Source organism: Buteo buteo, chromosome 2 (genome assembly GCF_964188355.1).
Source record: "Buteo buteo chromosome 2, bButBut1.hap1.1, whole genome shotgun sequence".
NCBI classification, from domain to species: domain Eukaryota; kingdom Metazoa; phylum Chordata; class Aves; order Accipitriformes; family Accipitridae; genus Buteo; species Buteo buteo.
The window spans coordinates 19,630,928-19,650,576 of record NC_134172.1 but is presented as its reverse complement, the minus strand read 5'-3'; the positions used below and the strand labels follow the sequence as shown (position 1 = coordinate 19,650,576).

Below are 19,649 nucleotides of genomic sequence, written 5' to 3'. Positions count from 1 at the left end.
TTTTGCCCCATTTCAGATCTTGATATAAAAAACCATGCACTAAATGGTATGATTAGCATCCAAATAAGTAATCAAGGTGATATTTTTCCAATGCATAAACATGTCACAAAATTTTCAAACTCATCAGATCTTATTTGTACAACAGGATTAGCAACCATTATGTTCTGGACCTTTCTTACACATAAGAGCCTATCTCCCTGTCACCGTAAAAATCTGTGAAGCAGACTGAAAATATAGACTATAGTCTTTCCTAATGATGACATACAGTATTGCTGCAAATGTCATCATTTAGTAGTAGCTTGCTGTATTTTTGGCAGAACATGAAACAAAATATTTTACTAAGATTAAACTTCAATTTTTTAGGCTTTGTAACAAACCACCGCTTTACAACAAATATTGTATCCAGGGGAACTTTAGAATCTAACTCTTTGAAAAGATGACCTCTTCAATGCTTTTAATGAAATCCCTTGATGCTTTGACTCTGTTCTAAAACTGACCAATTTTAAAAACATCCATGGTCTCAAATGTTAAGATGTTTCAGAAACCTGGATTACTTAAAAATATCAAAGATTTAAGCTCATGAGAAAACTATATTAAAAGAAACTTGAGAAAAATGAACTTCAGATCTAAAACTCCGTTTATACATAGTAGCTGTACCCTCTGTAGCATACTGTGATCTAAAACATTTATTTCAAATTGGAAAACATTTTTCAAAAGAAAACATTACAGCTTGTTAGAAAAATGTGGCCCTTGGGGAGACAAATTTCTCCAAAAAGATTAGAAAATACCTCTTGTGGAGTTTGCATTAGATCTGAAGTCCAGAAGAGCAGAGTAGTATCAACCCACAACACAGGAAAACTGTAAAATTTTTTCAGTTAGAAAAAAGAATTCCACAGCTAAAAATCACAAATCGGTATAAAGGAAGGTAATACCTAAGCAGGGAACAATAGATAAAAATTAAAAGTATCTTGACAGGGCAAGTCATTACTTGCTTTAATATGCCCCATAAATGCCTTAAACCAATATTTTGATATTGCTGGAGAGCTGTAACACAGCTCAGTGCCATTCTGCCTTCACTGCCACATCTGTTCTTGTTCTGTCCCCATGGCAATCAGGCCGCTTCCTACTCAGTTCTCCCCCGGCTGAGCTGTTTGGTTCCCCCAAATCTTTTATATGTGAGTCACTGAAACACTTACTCATACTTAAAAAAAATCACTAAGAATTCAGATGGTGCTAACATATTTAAGTGGTGTGTAGGTGTGTTATCTGATGCATACAGTTACAGAGATCATCCCTCTATGAGTAAGTTTTACATTACAGATAAACTTGATAAACTGACTGTATGATAGGCTTATTATGACCTTTCTTGAACTATGCCCACAAATTAATGCCTACTTATATTATTAGTAACACTCCAAGCCCCCAAGCGGTGTCCGACAGGAAAACACTGTATGTTTTAATTAAAACAACTTAAATCAGACATACTTTCTTCCTCCTTACACTCAAGACAGCCTTGAGCGAGTGACGAATTCAAGCTCTCATATCTCACAACTTTGCCATCACGTTAAATGGAAACTGTAAATGCCTAGAAAGGAGACCATCTGCCTCCAGATCTAAGAAGTTTCATGACACTGAATTTAAGGTCACATTTTATTACATATACTACAGCCTTCTTCAGTTTGCCTTAGAACACTATGAAAAGTAGGTTGGTTCACAAAAATAATTAGGGTTGAAATATCCATGCTCCCTCTGATACCTCTGAGGAGCATCTCTCAGATAAAGAAGAGAGGAGTCTGAGGTTTGCACACTTGGTAACGAGGTTCCCTTGACTATGGGCAGACTTCTTTTTCCAGCAAGAGCTGTGCTGACTAAAGAAGTTACTGCCCACAAGCTGTTCCCAGCTGCTTGCAACTCTCCCTCTGGCAGGGGCTACTGGCAGGCTGAGATGCATATGTGCATCTGGGTCAGTAAAAATGAATCCAGCAAGCTGAAGCAGTTCAAATAGAAAGTCTCTCATAACTGGTCTCATCTGGGCTGAGACAGGTTAGGAAGTGCTCAGAAGCAGCTGAGCTGGCAAGTGTGACTGGCAGAAAGGCACTGCAGTCGCTGAGGAATGAACTGGAGACTGTCATTGCTCCAGCCAGTGCAGATACAATCAGAAAAGAGACCCATTTCCAGTGTCTCAGTTTTCACACCAAACCACTAACTATCTGTACCTGATGTGAAGATGAATCTAGCAGGAGATTTTATTCTCAGAGTTGCCTGAATCATGCTGTTACTAATAACACCAGCCATAATTTAACCAATGAGACTGCTGTTCTTCTCATTACATTTCTGTAAATTCCTTTTAAAAATTCATCAACTAGTTGCAAGAATAAGCTTTTGGGACAACTTCCGCTGCTAACACATTTTCAGCTATTTCTCTGAAAAGCTTTAGTGCCTCTGAGGCTGACATTTTGCAGTAAGACACTGCTGCATGTAGAAGTGTTTTTGTTTCTTTCATGAAAAATATTCTATTTTTAAACAAGTCTTAACACTTGGAAAATGAACATTTGGACACTGTTAGGACTGTGAATTGTATCATCCCCAAACATACTCTCCACACAAAATATGATCTCTTTCCATTGTTCCTCACCTTCTTAACCATCTCTGGTCTTACTGAGTTTCAGGAAATAACTGAAGCATCAAAGATATAGAGATAACATCAGTGCCTACTTAAGACTTGAGAGTATCTTTGGCTTGGAACTGTAAAGGACCTTTTACTCACTCGTTTTAGCAGGTTTGAGCATTTCACAGAGCTTTTACTCAGAAAGATACTACTACTTTAGGATGCAAATGCCATTTTATCCATTCATAGACACAGAAAAGTACACAGAGATAAAATCCCTTTGGCAATTCTAGGAGTAGATTTCTAGTCCCAAATCTCTCATCTTTAGCTTGTCCATAAGACATCTATTTGGCAGCACTGTCTACAATCACTAGAACACATTTCTCAGAACTGCAACAACTTTAAGGTCTATATCCTTGACACTGGTAGCTTCTGTGGACTAAATGTCACATTTCTGTTGCCCATTAGCTTCTAAAAGTATATCATGCTGCAAAATTCTCTGTACAGGTGTTCACTGTCTACAGTGCTGACTGCAAGCCATGCATCTGAAAAAGGTTAAAAGAGTATGTTTTAGTTTTTGAACATCTAGTACACACACAACCTCTCTCCAAATTAAATAAATAAACCACATTTTGCCTGCACTGAAGATATTTATTTGCATGTCAAATTGGTAATTCAGAGTTCAATCCTGTGAAATTATTGCAGAATTTGGCCTTAAAGTTGATGGGAATTCATTCTACCAGGTAGGCTCCAATTTGTAATTCTTCCATGGTTACTCAGCATCAAGAAGATGACATGCTTCATGCACATCAGCTAAACTGTGTGCATGAAGCAAAATAAAGGGAACTAACAACTTGCCCAAGAGAAATCCTGTAAGTACAAAAGCTAATGTGGATTCTCTTTTATCTCAGGACGCGCACTTTTCTCAGGAGATCATAAGTTGTGTTTTCATGACACACAGGCATGGAGAAAAGCAATTATTGTAACACCACTGTAGAGTCTGGGTATCAATTTTAATCATTCAATGCAAGCAATACGCTTAGTTGGGGGTTGTTGTGTTGTTAAATGAATAAAACTATTTTGAAATTACTTGCTTTTTAGGGTCAGGATTACAACATATTGTTTTCAGATGTAAAGTTCATAGTGATCTTAAAAAAACAAGTTCCATACAGTAAAATCATAGTGAGTAAGAACAGGTTATTATGCAAAGCAAGAATGTCATTTTACACCATTCTCTACTCTGATTATAGTCTGATGCTTCACACTGTTGTCTTTTTTAAGATATAAGTATTTAGTAATGGTGCATGCAAAGTAAAGCTACACAGCAGAAAAATAAATTATTTTACTATATTTATCAACTGGCTTTCAACTTACTCATTATAAAATCCCTCTGTTTCCTTACTCCTACAGCAGAGAGATTTAGCAAAACTATTTACTGACATGGCTTCATATAGCAAAAACATTCAGATTTCTGCTCAACAATGCTTAGTTTGTTGCTTGTTTTCAGAATTTTGCAGCACTAATGGTCCTGTTTATGCCAAGATTAATAACGAACAGTCATAAATGTATTTCAAACAACTGGAGGCTGAAGAGGAAGCATCATATCAATGGCTTTGTTTGTGAACAGACTTCAATGCAACCATTGTGCATGGATTACAATTCAGAGGTCACATTTTTTTATTAGTTATGTTCTGGAAACCATAAATAATGTATTCTTTTTAAAGAATTACATGAATTGACCAAATCCACAAAATCCTCTGGAAATTTCCTCCAAGTGACTCAAATAACATTCCTTTGAAGTTCATTTATATTTTTCAGGATGATTTTCAACAATATATTCTTGACATCAGAAGATGAAAAATGCACTTCTACAATCCACAATTCAGACACTATATGGAAAACAGATCAATATTTTGTAATAATCTGTGCTCAAGATGGAATTAACAACTATGATGTATAATCTGATTACCAACAATTCCTCTACTATCCTGTTTCAGAAACACATTGAACAATTTCATAGAATCATGGAATAGTTTGAGTTGGAAGGCACCTTTAAAGGTCATCTAGTCCAACCCCCCCGCAGTGAGCAGGGACATCTTCAACTAGATCAGGTTGCTCAGAGCCCCGTCCAACCTGACCTTGAACGTTTCCAGGAATGGGGCATCTACCACCTCTCTGGGCAACCTGTTCCAGCGTTTCACCACCCTCATTGTAAAAAATTTCTTCCTTATATCTAGTCTGAATCTATCCTCTTCTAGTTTAAAACTATTACCCCTTGTCCTATCACAACAGGCCCTACTAAAAAGTCTGTCCCCATCTTTCTTGTAAGCCCCATTTAAGTATTGAAAGGCTGCAATAAGGTCTCCCCAGAGCCTTCTCTTCTCCAGGCTGAAGAGCCCAAACCCTCTCAGCCTGTCTTCATAGGAGAGGTGTTCCATCCCTCTAGTCATCTTTGTGGCCCTCCTCTGGACCCACTCTAACACGTCAATGTCTTTCCCATACTGAGGACTCCAGAGCTGGATGCAGTACTCCAAGTGGGGTCTCAAAGTTATTCAAAGCACCAGAGTTTATTATGACAGTGTTATTTCAAAATAACAGAGACGACTGGTCTTCTGTCACTTTAATCTACACAGGGATAACCAAAGAAATCACAAAAGTCTTAAGGAAAAGTATCATATTACTCACTATATAAAAGTATTATATCTCTCCGTGGTTTTCAGTGAAAAAAAGCTATGCTACCAAGATTCATTTGCCCTTCCCCAAAACATGAGGTTTACTATCATACTTACTTTGTAAAACATGATAATTAAGAGAATTAAATAGACATCTATGGATAACGATATGGGAATACTAAATGTTTCACAAGAACAGGTAGCAATGCATGTAGAAAGCACACTGATGTGCCTAATAAAAGTATGTGGTGTTTTTCCTCTCTTCCACCAACCCCCACCACCAGTTTCAAGAATGAGTCTTAGCATGATTCTTTCAATTTTTAGCTTCCATCATCTGTCCACTAAAGAAGTCTTAATTCACACACATTTACTTTCTCTTGTACTGACAGGTTGCTGAAAACTTCTCAAGAAAGTTCTACAGACTCTGCATACTTCCTCTGCTTCTCCACTTAATTTTTCCAATTCCATTTCAAAATTGAGCTTTGGTTTAAAGATCACATTTGGCATACCCATGGAACAGGATTAGGTTATATTGTTGCATCCATTAGTAGGGGATTAGACTTGATGAGCCAGAACATCCTCTTCTGACTCAAGCTCTAATTCAACCTTTACCTTTATTAGCCTGCCCTAAATTGTCTCTTCCACACTGAACAAAGAGAAGCTCTAATTATTGTCTGTGGACACTCTACTTTTCTGCTACCGTTCTTGTGCTATGGTATTTTACTAAAACATATCCCATTCAGCCTTTCTCTTCATGACAGCCACATCTTTCTATTCCTTTGTTATTTCTTGTCTAGCCCTATCCATTAATTTGTAAACACCCTAGTAAAACACCTTCCTGCTTCCTCTGTTGTACTTCCCTCTGAATTCTTCCTAAGTAGTGCTTTAATCTGCTAAAGTTATCAATATCACAAACATATTAAAGAATTTCTGGATCCATATTTCTTACCTCTCTTGCTGGCGTCATATTCTCCTTAGATGATATTCCCAAGTCCAACTTCTTCCTCCATTACTTTTCATCCTTGACTTCAACCTACCATGTTTCTGAAAATAATTTTGAATTCTTCTATCAATCTGAAACTCTCACCTCTTTTCAACTTCAGAGCTCTGACTCCCTGTGGAGGAGCAATCACTCAGGAAAAAATTCAATATAGTGAAAATTGAATATATTAAATTTTATTCATCCAGTTCTAAACTCAAAAATCTCTGCAGTCAATTCCACTGTTCCTAATTTATGTTATATTAAAATCTGTTGTCTTAGAACTCAGTATCTAAGAAGCTGCCAAATTCTATCAGTTCTTACATCAGTGTTTCCAGAATACATTTTTTCCCCTAAAACCTGGCATGCAGCTTTCTATACCTGCATCATATTTCATGTGAGGTCTGTTCTAGTGCTTCCTTGTCTACCCACTATACTTATTGCCTCACGACTCTTGAGTTAATTTTAAAAAGTTTTCTCTTCCCTGCCTCTTGAAACTCAGAGCTGCTGCTTCTCATTCAAATTCCCATCACTGGATTTTATTTTCCTCTCTATCTACTTCCTGACTCTTACCCTTAAGTCTACATGATACTTCCATATCTGTTTATTTCTGAAATCATATTTTCTAATTCTCACCTTGGTGCTTTTAATTTTCCCACTGTGCTAGAAGCTTGTAAAGTCACCATACAGCCTCTAATCAAATCCCCACTTAAACAATCTCCTTATTTTGAGCTCATTTAAATACACAAAATTAAAATGAGAACAAGTATATCATATCACCTGTAAGTCTACAAGAAATGGCATTCTCCAAAAATCATACTTCTGTAGAGAAAAACTATCCACATATCTTCCAGTCATGATTCCTTTCCATTTCATTATTATTTTTAATATCATTCTTACTAATTAAGAAGCCTTAAAAATGTGAGCTATAACCACATTATCAAGTGTTTATTTGTAAATCATGTATTTCTCAATTTGTAGATGTAAACTTTGCTTACAATTAAGCACACCTATTTTTTTCTTTATTGATCTGTACCTGAGCCTATAAGTTTCTGTCCACATGTGTAAACTCCTTAAGTTTCTCTAGTGTATCATTTTAGCATTCTAGTGAAAAAAAACCCTAAAGAAATGGAAAAAACCAGTTTGATTTCTAGAGGAAATAAAAATATGCTTTCAGACAAGGCTGCAACTCCAGTTTCAGTTGCAGGAATTCTATTAACTGTATAAGAACTAATACTGATGTCTGTAGAATATAAACAGTATAATCACATTATTTTTAAGCTATGGTTTCCTAAGTTGGATTCCACTTTGTTTCCTCTAAAAATAATAATCAAATGGTATTTTCCCACATTACCTGTATACATACTAAATTCAGTAATCTGACATGATAATGAATCAAGAGATAATGAGACAAGACACCACTTGTAAAACACAGGAAAGTTTCTCATGAAAATGTCCAGGCTTAGGCACATATGTCAATACTTCGCAAACCAGATAAAACCATCCTGATTATGGAAGTACAAGCAGCCACTCATCTCATTAATATCCAGAGAATCTAAATATACTATGTTTTTTTTTAAAAAATCAATTCATTTGTATGAAGAAGTCTAAAAAAGAATTTACGTGCCCAACTTTTAGCTACTTAAAAAGCTGATCTGAAAGCAGATCTTAACATACTGATGAAGTGTCTGAACTCTGGAATATGATGACAGGTTTGAAAAGCAAAGAGCCATGTAAAGCTGGTCATATTTGCAATCTCCTTTTCCTGTAATCGTGTCTGTATGCCAGACATCAAAGTACAACATTTTCCACTGATACTTTGCAGTTAAGATGTACTTTCACTGATGCCAAGATCTGACTTTGGGTCACAATTACAGCCCATTTTTGCTACACAATTAAACCAAGAAATCCCACTTTAAATTGCAACCTCTAAAAATTGACTAACCTTTCAGTATTGAAGTTGGAATGAGACAATTCAAAAATCCCATGAGTCTGAGCTGAAATTAGTTGTTGGATTTAAACAGCTGGAGGGGGGAAGGGAGACTTATCTGAAGGAAGTATATTGAGAGCAGCAGGACTCCCTTTAGGAGAGAAACAGAGAACAGTTAGTAAAAGGAAGCAGGATAAATAATGTGAGAAGAACAGTGTCTATAAAATAAAACAGGGATAAAAAGAAAGAACAGTAATAAGTCTTAATAGAAAGTGGAACAGAAAAGGCAAAGGGAAGCAAAGGAGTGGAACTGGTGATGATCCAAGAGTTCATGTAGAGTCTTACCTCTAAAACTGCAATTATTTGCCTCTGATTAAAGTGTAAAAGACTGTGAGAGGTATGTTATTACAGAATAAACTGACATGGAGGATTTGGGAGTCTCAAACAAGGCTGGATTGAAGAGTCACTCAAACTAGTAACAGTGAGTTCCTTAAGTGTTCTGATCACAGCTACATTGACAAGGGTACATTCTCTAAAACCTGCAATAGGACAGGACACAACAATAACTCAAAACACAAAGGATGGCAGGTAGTGGCACTGGTACTTTAGGCAGCATTACATTAATGAATATCTCATGGGATGAATCTACCAATATTAATGTAAATTCAAATTTATACTACAGTGTCATTTAACTTCTCAGGACCAGGCAGATATCAAGCACTGTTCCAAGCACTAAATAAAGCACAGCTTCAGGCTCTAAATACATGACACCTGTTTGGAAACACTTACAAGAAAAAAAAAAAGATTTATTTTCTAAAAACTAGATGCAAGCACTAGTTCTAGGGAAGGCACTACCTTCCTGCTAAAGCATGAGGCTAAGATCCAAAATATGCACAGTCACTAAATGCTAGGATCATCTAGGACTTGATCTTGATAATTGCATCCTTGCATAAAAAAATTTGTATTGCAGTTTCAGCTTGATACAACATGCTTTTATTTTATTTCCTAAGCAATGACGTGAAGATTTCCACACTTCTGCGCTATACACCTCCTGCCACTCATTGCTTATGGGTTATGGCTAATAAGAGTTGACTTGTCACCAAGGAAAGAACCGGGGTATCTTCATACTGGATAAGAGATAACCCAATAGGAAAAGCATGCGCATTACCTATATGCCGGGTGCAAAATAAAAAACAGTTTAAGTAACTCCACTATTCGCCAAGAAGTATTATTGAAGGGCTATCATTACTACATCAAAAAAATCTGAGTATCATTTCCATGTGCCTTTATGTGGGACAAACATTGTATTTTACTCTATTAATTAGTTCTGTAATACTGCTAAATACCTAGAAATTGTGTAATATTAGTATTGCACATGTCCTTCATAGGCCTGATGAATTTTGAAAGAGAAGTCCCAGGACCAAATCCTAACCAAATGGCTACAAAAGGCTCTCATCCACTTCTCTTCCATGATGGAAAAAATTCAGACTGGATTTGTGAAAGTTAGGAAAAGTTTATGGTCACTGGGGTCAGAGCAAAATGCCAACCAACCAACCTCTGTCTGTGGAAAAGATCTAGTTATTGTGGGAACTACTGGACTCAGCTAGTTGCATTTGTGCTCAGAGAGAAACTGTATTATCACTCTATTTATATAGTGTACTGCCTCAGACATTTCTAGGACAACTTACTTCTAGAAATGCTCCCTCACTATGGAGTGTGCACTACAAGGTGGAATATAAATGCATAGCTTATGTAAATAGAAACTGTAATTACACATTCTAAAAAAAGGCCGGTCATCTCACTATCATTGCCTCACTGAAACAAATGAATCATTATTGCATAATTTCCTCTGAAGATAACAGGAAGTCTTGATCCTTAATTCAACACTGAATTTGGTTCAATGGCTTGTTTCATTTTCTTATAAAACACTATCAACATCTAGTGGTGTATTTAGCTACTATGTAAACTGTGTGTTATGAAGATGAAAGCATTTTATTTACTTAGCATTAAACATTTAGAATAAGACATAGATTTATCATGTTGCAGTTATGCCAGACTATGTGGAGGTGGGGGTGGAAAATGAAGTAACATGGAATAAACTTGACAGAACTGTTGAGGATTTTGAGAACAAACAACATGCCAACATTTTACACGATGGAAACTTGAATAATTTTCTGTCCAAAAGTGAAGACAGACTAAATAAAAAACTACAGCTTGAGGATGCTTCATATCCTCATTCATACTATCCATGAAGTATGAAGGGACATGAGCAAATATTTTGAAAGAAAACCTCACAGGTTTTTCAAACAAAAATATTTTTCACACTGTGTTTCTTATAATTTGGAGGGAAAAAAAATAAATTTCCCATTTACAAAACTCCACTATTTGTTATGAACATACAACCAGAATCTACTTAAATAAGTTGTTGACTTACGTGGTAACTTTTCAGTCTAACAAAATCGACTTTCATGGAGATGAACCTTTCTGAATTTCTGCTGAGATTTTTGATGTGCTCCACAAGGTCAGCACAGAACTTGTAGCCACCTTTGAGGACACAGAGAACCACAATATCATTGTCTCCAATGTCTTGCATAATATCTTTGGCCAATCGTTCTGTCCTGGGGCAAAAAAAATTAAGGATAAAATAACATTAGATGCAGATTCTCTAAGTTCATGGTATGCTTTCCATGGGGTTACAAAGAAACACTATGGTGAGTATGTAGCTTGACTGACAGTCTGTTTAAGTGTCTTGACTTGACTGGGTTTGGATCCAGTTCATAGTAGGCCAATATAGAGTGATGGATACAAGATGAAAAGCACGTGAATCAAACTTGTTAACCTTAAATGCATAAATTCCCCAGTTATAGAAAAGAAGGTAACACATCTCAGTATATGTTGAATTCATAAGCATTTCAGAGACTTTGGAGTAAAGAATGCAACTTAGCCTTCAGTTTTACCTCACAGGAAACATCAATATAAAATATTCCTGTAAAATCCCCTAACTTTTTATGTTAGTACTACACAAGAACAATAAATTAAGTGAAATATAGGGAAGACAATTATTAGAAATATTTCACACTGATAGGCTTTGGAAGATGCTACCCCTACAATTTTAATAAAAATATACACAAATACTATAAAGAAATATAGCATTAATCAAAATTTTATAAACAGTGTACATAATCACTATTTCATACAGCAAAAAAAGAAGATTGCAAAGAGCTGAAGTGACTTGTTCAAGGTCACACCATGAGAATAATCAAGGTTATGCTGTAGTTAACCTGGAATTGCAGGGTTCCTTTTCTCTTCTCTCTGACAGTTCTGCATTGCAAACACAACGTGGCAGATGATTGAAACCAAAAGATACACATTTCTGCCATATGACAGTACACAAATTTTCAAGATAAAAATAATAAACATGAATGCTTTTCTTCAGTAGCTTTGCTTTCTAAAGAACAAGGTAGATGGCATTTCTAGACCTAAAACAGGGTACCAGGTCATTTCTAGATATAAAGTAGATATCAACAGAAAACTGAACAATATCATTTCATGTTTTGAGGAAAAACAGCTCAGTGCATTATTTTCTGTAAACACTTTCACAGGCAAGTTCTTTGATAGCTCTCTGAATTATATCAGTAGTTTCAATGACAGTGGGCTTCTTGACAGGATGCAATTTATTAAATAATCCTATAATTTATCCCATGTCTTTCATGATTACATTTTTTGTATTATTTTTCTCTACCCACTGTGGGAGGAATGGGAATGCATTTGCCACTAAATAAATAAATTGAACTTTAGTGAAATCTACATATGTGCATATACCAAAGAATAAGCTCTAAATTGAAGATAATATACTAGTTATGAGCAAAAGCTGTCACTTCATTTTCACATCTTTGTATTTGCAATGCTCAAGTAAATTCCATATAGCAACAATTAGTATTTTTTAGATTTGAAAAAATAGAAGATATCATTAGATCATCTTGTTTGACCTCAAATATACAAATCCTTTTCCTGATATAAGAATGAAGATTAGTAAAAGACTTTCAATTACTTCACTGAAGACTAGTAAAACAGTCTTTATCATCTTTCATCAAGTCTGAGCATAATGGTGAAAGCGTCTCATTAAGAGGAAACATTTCTCTGGTGATTTTCATTTTTCTTATATTCTTCCTCAGATTGTTTGAGGAGCTGAAATTTCCAAAAATTCCAAAGACCACTTTGTATTTTAAAAGAGCATGAACTCCAGCATAGACAAATGTACTAATTTCAATTTCTAAATAAAAACATACCAGTTTTTTAACCTATATTTAATTGCTACCAACTGACAAGATAATTTTAAGTAAGTGCTGAGCCTTCTTCCTACATGTAAATTTTGCATGATCACAATATATTCAGTTCTGCGTCCTTTTCCATTAGAACAGAATCAGTCTTTTCCACTGGAGTAAGAAAAACCAGTGGAGTTCATTCTGCTGGACTATAAAAACAAAACTGTAGTTCAATGCTTACTTCAAACAAATTTATATTGAATTCTATGAGAACTGAAGTTGTAACATATTTATTTAAAAAAGAGGAATTAAAAGTCAGTTGACTCTAACCAAAAGAGATGAAAAATTAAACACAATGGTAACTGAAAAGGCAAGGAAAGAAAGCTTGTATTTAAAAACAAATACAAGAGTCATAACTCTTCCTTATGATGGCTGTTTACAATCTTCTTTCAAGGAGTTCCAACAATTTCAGTACTTCCAACGGGCTGTTTAAATGTGGTAGGTAGAGAGCTGCAGGCTGAAAATGTCCCATGAAATTCCCAATAAATACACTGTTGAAAATTACCGTTTCCATTTTGTAACTTTTTTGTATGATTTTTAACAGCATGTCAAAATAATAACTGACCATGAACACTGAGCTGGACTACCACAAATACCAAAGCACCATCAAATGCCTACACTGAGAGCACACAGGAACTACTACAAGGTAAGGAATGAGTGATGATCAAGCTTTCCCACTGCCACCCTCCAAACCTAGCAGCTGGACCCAAACAGTCCATGACACACTTTTTGGTTGTGCTGAATGGCAGAAGTCAATGGTGCAGTCAGGAGCCATTAGGTTAATCGGGATTTGTACTGGGGAGTTGCCAAAGTTGTACATAATTGAACATAGTTTTTTCTTCTTTGTATTGGGTTTGTGTGGCAAGGTTTTGGTAGCAGGGGGTGCTACAGAGGTGGCTTCTGTGAGAGGCTGTGAGGAGCTTTCCCTACGTCTGACAGAGCCAATGCCAGCTGGCTCCAAGACGGACCTGCCGCTGGCCAAAGCTGAGCCCATCAGCAATGGTGGTAGCACCTCTAGGGTAACACATTTAAGAAGGCAAAAAAACCCTGCACAATAGAAACTGCAGCTAGGAGGAAGGAATGAGAACATGTGCGAGAACCAACCCTGCAGACACCAAGGTCAGTGCAGAAGGAGGGGGAGGAGGTGCTCCAGGCACCAGAGCAGAGATTCCCCTGCAGCCCATGGGGAAGACCATGGTGAGGCAGGCTGTCCCCCTGCAGTCCAGGGAGGTCCATGGTGGAGCAGATCTCCACCTGCAGCCCGGAGAGGACCCCATGCTGGAGTAGGTGGGTGCCCAAAGGAGTCTGTAACCCCGTGGGAAGCCCACGCTGGAGCAGGCTCCAGGCAAGACCTGTGGACCCGTGGAGAGAGGAGTCCATGCTGGAGCAGGTTTTCTGGCAGGACTTGTGACCCTGTGGGGGACCCACACTGGAGCAGTCTGTGCCTGAGGGACTGCACCCCGTGGAAGGGATCCACACTGGAGCAGTCTGTGAAGAACTGCAGCCCATGGGAAGGACCCACACTGGGGAAGTTCGTGGAGGACTGTCTCCCATGGGAGGGACCTCATGCTGGAGCAGGGGAAGAGTGTGAGGAGTTCTCCCCCTGAGGAGGAAGGAGCAGCAGAGACAACATGTGATGAACTGACTGTAACCCTCATTCCTGTGCTGCTGGGAGGGGCTAGGTAGAGAATTCAGGAGTGAAGCTGTGCCTGGGAAGAAGTGAGGTGTGGAGGACAGGTGTTTTAAGATTTGGTTTTATTTCTCATTACCCTACTCTGATTTGATTGATAATAAATTAAATTAATTTTGCCCAAGTCAGGTCTGTTTTGCCAGTGATGGTAATTGGTGAATGATCTCTCCCTTCCTTATCTCGACTCATGAGCCTTTCATTATATTTTCTCTCCCCTGTCCATTTGAGGAGGAGGAGTGATAGAGTGGCTTTGGTGGGCACCTGGCTCCCAGCCAGGGTCAACCCACCACGTCCTTTTTATATTAAAAACACAGGATGGTTAGAGTGCAAGTGGGACATTCAGGTATAACTATATACAAAGTTTTGTACTTGCCCTTTCACTTGCAGTTCAGCTCTCTTGTAATTTACATTCCAATGCCAATTTCACTATGCGATCACACTCTCCTTTTTGTGGGACCTCTGTTTAATTCAATGCCCAAATCAGAAATTATGTGAAAGAAATTAGACAGTGAGTTGCAAAGGCAGCTACAAGTCTAGCATTTCCTAACCTTCGAGCATTTATTTACTTTCAAAATTAAATAAATAAAAGTATTTTTATAATTGCTAATATAATATTTTAGGACAAATGTTACACACACTGCCTGTGGATGACAGGCTTTATAAAAAAGAATAATACTACTGACCAAAGAATTTATTTAGTAACATTCAAACTACACATACCTGTCAACAATAATGCCGTGAGGTATGAGCACATATTCCAGATCTCCGTAGTAGTGCTGAGGATAAGTGAACAAATCCAGACTGTATCCGGGCCAATTGTCTGAAATCTGCATATCAAATAGTACTGTTAAGAATACTTCATGGTGTTTGACAATATGTAACCGATGTAAAATCAGTGTTCTAGTACACTCTATTGGCTGAATTAATCATATGACATACTCTCTTCCAGTTATAATTTACTATTTCACTTTTCCTGTTAATTATTTTGCTTCTCAGTATATTTCAGAAATCAAATGCTACAGTTTTTTTCCCAGAGAACATGGGAAATTTCACCTGAAATTACAAACAACTAGAGAGAAAGAGGAAATATTTAATAGTAAATTAGTGGCAAGTGTAAGTTTCTTACTACTTTCAAACTCGAAATGCAAATTTAAGATTACCAGTAAGAAGGGATTCTCCAATGGGAGATTCAGACAGTGGGATTAAAAGTCTTAAGGTATTTTAAAGTCGCACATAAATAAATAAATATTCTACAGATGAAACAGCACATAGGGAGAATAAATTATGTGGTTCATGGATGGTATCTGTACAAATCAGTGGAAGACTGTACTTCTTGCCAAAGGTGAGGTTCTTAATTTAGGTAAGTCATCAAAGATAAGTGATTACAAAATGTTTGCATCTCACCTCACTATCAGCTAGTCTGTAAATTCAGACATTTACAGAAAAAAATATTTTACAGATTTAATATATGTTAGTTTCATAAGTATCAGGATACAACAATTAGGAGATCCCACAGCATACTATGGCAGTAGAGATTAAGTAGGGCAAAAATTAGCCAACAGGCAAAGCCTTCAGAAAGCTATGAAGATGCAAAGTCATCAGTGTAAGAACTAAAGAAACTCCAAGCCAACAATTTTCACAAGTCCTTACGAAAGACAAGACCCACAGGTTCACACGGTATCTTGGAATCATTATGAAGCTTTGCTTCAGTACTGGTTCAGGATAAAAAGTGAAACCTAACAGGTTTGCTTTAGAACCATGTTCCTCAAGTCTCATACTGTCTTTCTTCTTTCTACAGCTTGGCCACGTGAACCTTGAGTAGAAGGATAAATGGTGAGAAACCTGCCTTTGTCAAGTGCACGTCTTAATGGCATTTCTGCTAAATCTAGCTGTTAAAGGACCATCACTGAAACTAACCTCTGCTTATGATTTCATGTAGTAGAGCAATAAACCATGTCTTAAACATATCTAGGTTAACACAACATATCTGATGTTGAGCTGCTCCTCCACATCTAGTCTTCTTGAACTTAGGTGTAGCCCTGCCTCATGCTGTACTAAAACAATGTTCTGCCTCATGGATTTTTTGTTTGGTTGGGAGTTTTTTGCATATTCATTGACAGCTACATACACCTCAACTGTCATGTTTTCTTAACTCTGCCCAACAGTTTCTGTATCAAAAAAAGTTTTTTGTTGGTAACTACTACCAAACATTTGCCCATAAAGAGCATGACTCGGAGATCACTGGAATCAATGAAAGCTTTTTCCCCTGACTTACACAAGCCTTGAAACTACACATAAGAAAAAAGTTACTTAGTTATGTTTCTCATTTCTATAGAAACAGGAGAGTATAAATATCCTGCTTGGCAAAGTTTTTAATTAGAGGCAAATCTTGATCCAGAAACACTGATGCAGAAGGCCTGGGAAGCCTGTTTTGCCATCTTCATTTTCAGTACATAAGGGTAGCTGACACTTTTTAAACATTTTGTAGCAATGAACTGTCTGGAATGGTTTTGTTCAAAAGCGTTTTAACATAAAATGAAACCATTTCAGATAGTGCTTTAAATTGCGTAAGTACTATAAACACCCACTAAGAACCCTTGTCAGTATTGCTTACTTATGCATTCTCATCAAATTGCATGTTTTTAGTGTGATGCAGAAGATCACACTAAATGGATGGAAACTGCTTCAGAATTCATACAAACCAATAGCTTTTACTTAGGTTACAATAAGTCCTTTATGAAACAGGATCAGGATGGAATTTTGATTCTCCTATCTATGCTTCTGGTTCTCTTGATTAGAACATAAACTGCATCACTTTGCAATAATATAGAAGTTCTCATTTATAAATGCTCACTGGCATTTGACAAGTAAGATTAAATTCATATGTATTTTCTAATTAATTATTTTTCTAATATAATAAGACTATTCCATATTCTTCTTTCTTTTAAACAGGCACTCCCCAACAATAAGGCTTAGAAATTCTCATTTACCCTGAAGTTATTCACAGCATTATGCTATGGACATTTTCAAGTAACCATAAATTTTTATGAGCATTCAGCCTGTCGATTTAAAAAAAAAAAAAAAAAAAAGAAAAAGTGCAATTATCCTCAGTTTCACAGTGAAGCATCAAAAAATATCCTCCCCAAATTAAACTCAACTTCTATTTACTTCTGGCTGTAGCCCTTGAAAATATGAAGGAAACATTTGTGATTGTTTAATAAAAAGACAGTATTCAACTGGATAAATAAGTATATATACTAAATATATTGGTACACAAGTGTGTAAAAAAAGTCCTACAGTGAAAGAAAGAGCTATTTTTTAAGTTCAGGCTTGCCATGTTCAAGCAGCCCAGCAGAAATTCTTCAGTAGGTCTTTAAAAAGTTAATGTGTATATATACAAAAAGGAATACAAATACATGGCAATACCGGAAAGCATTCCCTTGAGGCATAAGGGAAGCTGGAGACATTCAATTGCAACACCTTTGGAAGAACATTGCTAGTTTTGTTGTCTGGCAAAGTGGGTATATGTGAGGTTTGAGCACAGTACTTGCTTCAAAGCAACAATGATCTGGATTCTGCTTTGGTATAAAATAAGGGAGCAAGCACCAAGCAAATTCCAGCTTTTGTAAACTTAAATCAAACTGCACTGGCCTTGCTTTTGGTTGGTTTTGGGGTGCGTTAGGGAGCGCATGTGTGCAGCAAGCAGAAGAAATGAAATCAAGCAGAACATGGTTATGAGCATTCATTTCCTCCTCTGCAATATCTTCGCTTTGGCGCTAAACATAGTCACCCACTTTAAAAATGTCATTTACGACACAGGTGTCAGGGGAGGTCGTCGGTGCGCGGTGGTTTCAGACAGAGCTCGAACACACAGCGACGGGTTGCTTTGCAAGGGGGATGGAGGGAATGCTGGCGCGGGCAGGGTGTAACCGCTGCCTACGCAGGGCGCTCAGCTCTGGGCCACCGTCTGGGTGGCTGCTCTGCAACTCGGTTAAAATCCCAGCGCCACAATGAAGGAAGAGCGTACCTAACGCGGTGGCAGTGATGGTATTTGCTTCACAGGAAAATCGGGTTTGTCCCTCAGAAGAAGGAGCATATTCGTTCATTTTGGCATAATTTATTCAGCCCCGCGGGTACTCAAAACGCACTGCCAAAGTTCGGGCTTTTTCCCACCGCGGAAGACTAAGGGGCTGCCTAACGGCGTGCTTTTACGGCCCTCTCAGATCCTCAAAGGCCGCTAAGCGGTTCGGTGAGAGCCAGACACGCCGGGATCCCTGGGGATCCTGATCTCAACGCACAGCCGCAGCCGCCGCTCCGGGTGATTCGGGACCGTGCTTTCACGGCGGGAGCCAAGAGCCCGGTGAAGCCTGGGGAGCCGGCCGGCCCTGCCTGCCTCTAGCCCGGGGAGCCCCACACGCACCTTCCCGCCGCAGCCCGCGGGCAGGGCTAGGCACCGACCCCCTCCGGCAGCCCCAGCAGGGCCGAGGCGTGAGGGGACGCAAGCGCGGGGACTGGAGCAGGGTGAGGGGACGCGGCCCAAGGGCCGGCCGGGCGAGCCCGGAGCGAGCGGGGACCCTCGCAGGGCGGCTCCGCGGGCGGGAAGGACGTGAGGCGTCAGGCGGGGGGGCTGGCGGCGGCCTCGGGGCGGGCAGAGGGGCAAGGCAGGGAGCGCAGCGGTGCCGGGGACCGGCAGGGAAGGGCCGGGCAGGCGCGGGGGGGGGGCGGTCAAGCACGTAGCGTCGCGGGAGCGGCAGCCGCGGGGGAGCCGCGCTGAAGGGCGGGCGGCGCGGGGTCTGCGGCAGCGATGGCGGCGGAGGGCGGGAAGGAACGGCGGAGAAAGGGGCTGGGGGGGGGCTTGGGGAATAGCGCTCCGCGGGGGGCGAGCGGCCGGGGCGGGCCGGGCGACGCTCTGCATTTACCACAACGCCGCGGCCTCCACTGCTCCGCGCCGCCGCGCTGCTCCCGCCTCGCCCGGCCATCTTCCTGCGCGGCCGCCCGAGGGGCTGCGGCGCGGCGCGGCGGGGCGGGGACGGCCGGGGGAGCGGGGCTGGAGCCGTGCCGCGGGCCGGGCTGCGCCCGCAGCTGCGCCCGGCGGGCGGCGGCGGTGGGAGGGTGCCGAGGAGCCTGGCGCCCGCCGGGCTGTGGGGCGCCGAGGGGGCCGGCCCGGGGGCCTGGGGCTGCACCCCTCTGGTCGGGGCCGGTCCCCCCGCCTCCCTGGGGAACAGAGCCTGCGGTTGTGCCCGCCGGCGCCCGGGGCTCACCAGACAGGCACTCATCAGCTTTTCTTATGGCGTGACAAGACAGACTTAATTGCTAAAGGTCTCTCAAGAGGAGTGGAAATCCGGAGTGTGACGCGTAAGCTGAACTGTGTGGAGAGGCACGGGTGGGATAGGTGTTCGGAAAGCACCGCGCAGGGCACAGCGGGATCTGCCGGCGGGTTAGCCT

The 19,649-nt window shown here is 39.6% G+C and overlaps 1 protein-coding gene across 2 annotated transcripts in view; it reads right to left on the bottom strand.

Moving 5' to 3' along the window:
• Nucleotides 1-19,235, bottom strand: part of PRTFDC1 (phosphoribosyl transferase domain containing 1) — a 50,548-nt gene extending 31,313 nt beyond the window's left edge. For both annotated transcript variants that reach the window (XM_075047475.1, XM_075047485.1), the window contains exons 1-3: nt 19,124-19,235; nt 14,925-15,031; nt 10,624-10,807 (exon numbers count right to left, since the gene is read on the bottom strand). In XM_075047475.1, the coding sequence (XP_074903576.1) occupies nt 10,624-10,807; nt 14,925-15,031; nt 19,124-19,183 (351 nt within the window). In that variant the 5' untranslated portion in view covers nt 19,184-19,235. The remainder of the gene's footprint in view (nt 1-10,623; nt 10,808-14,924; nt 15,032-19,123) is intronic.
• Nucleotides 19,236-19,649: the final 414 nt, after the last annotated feature.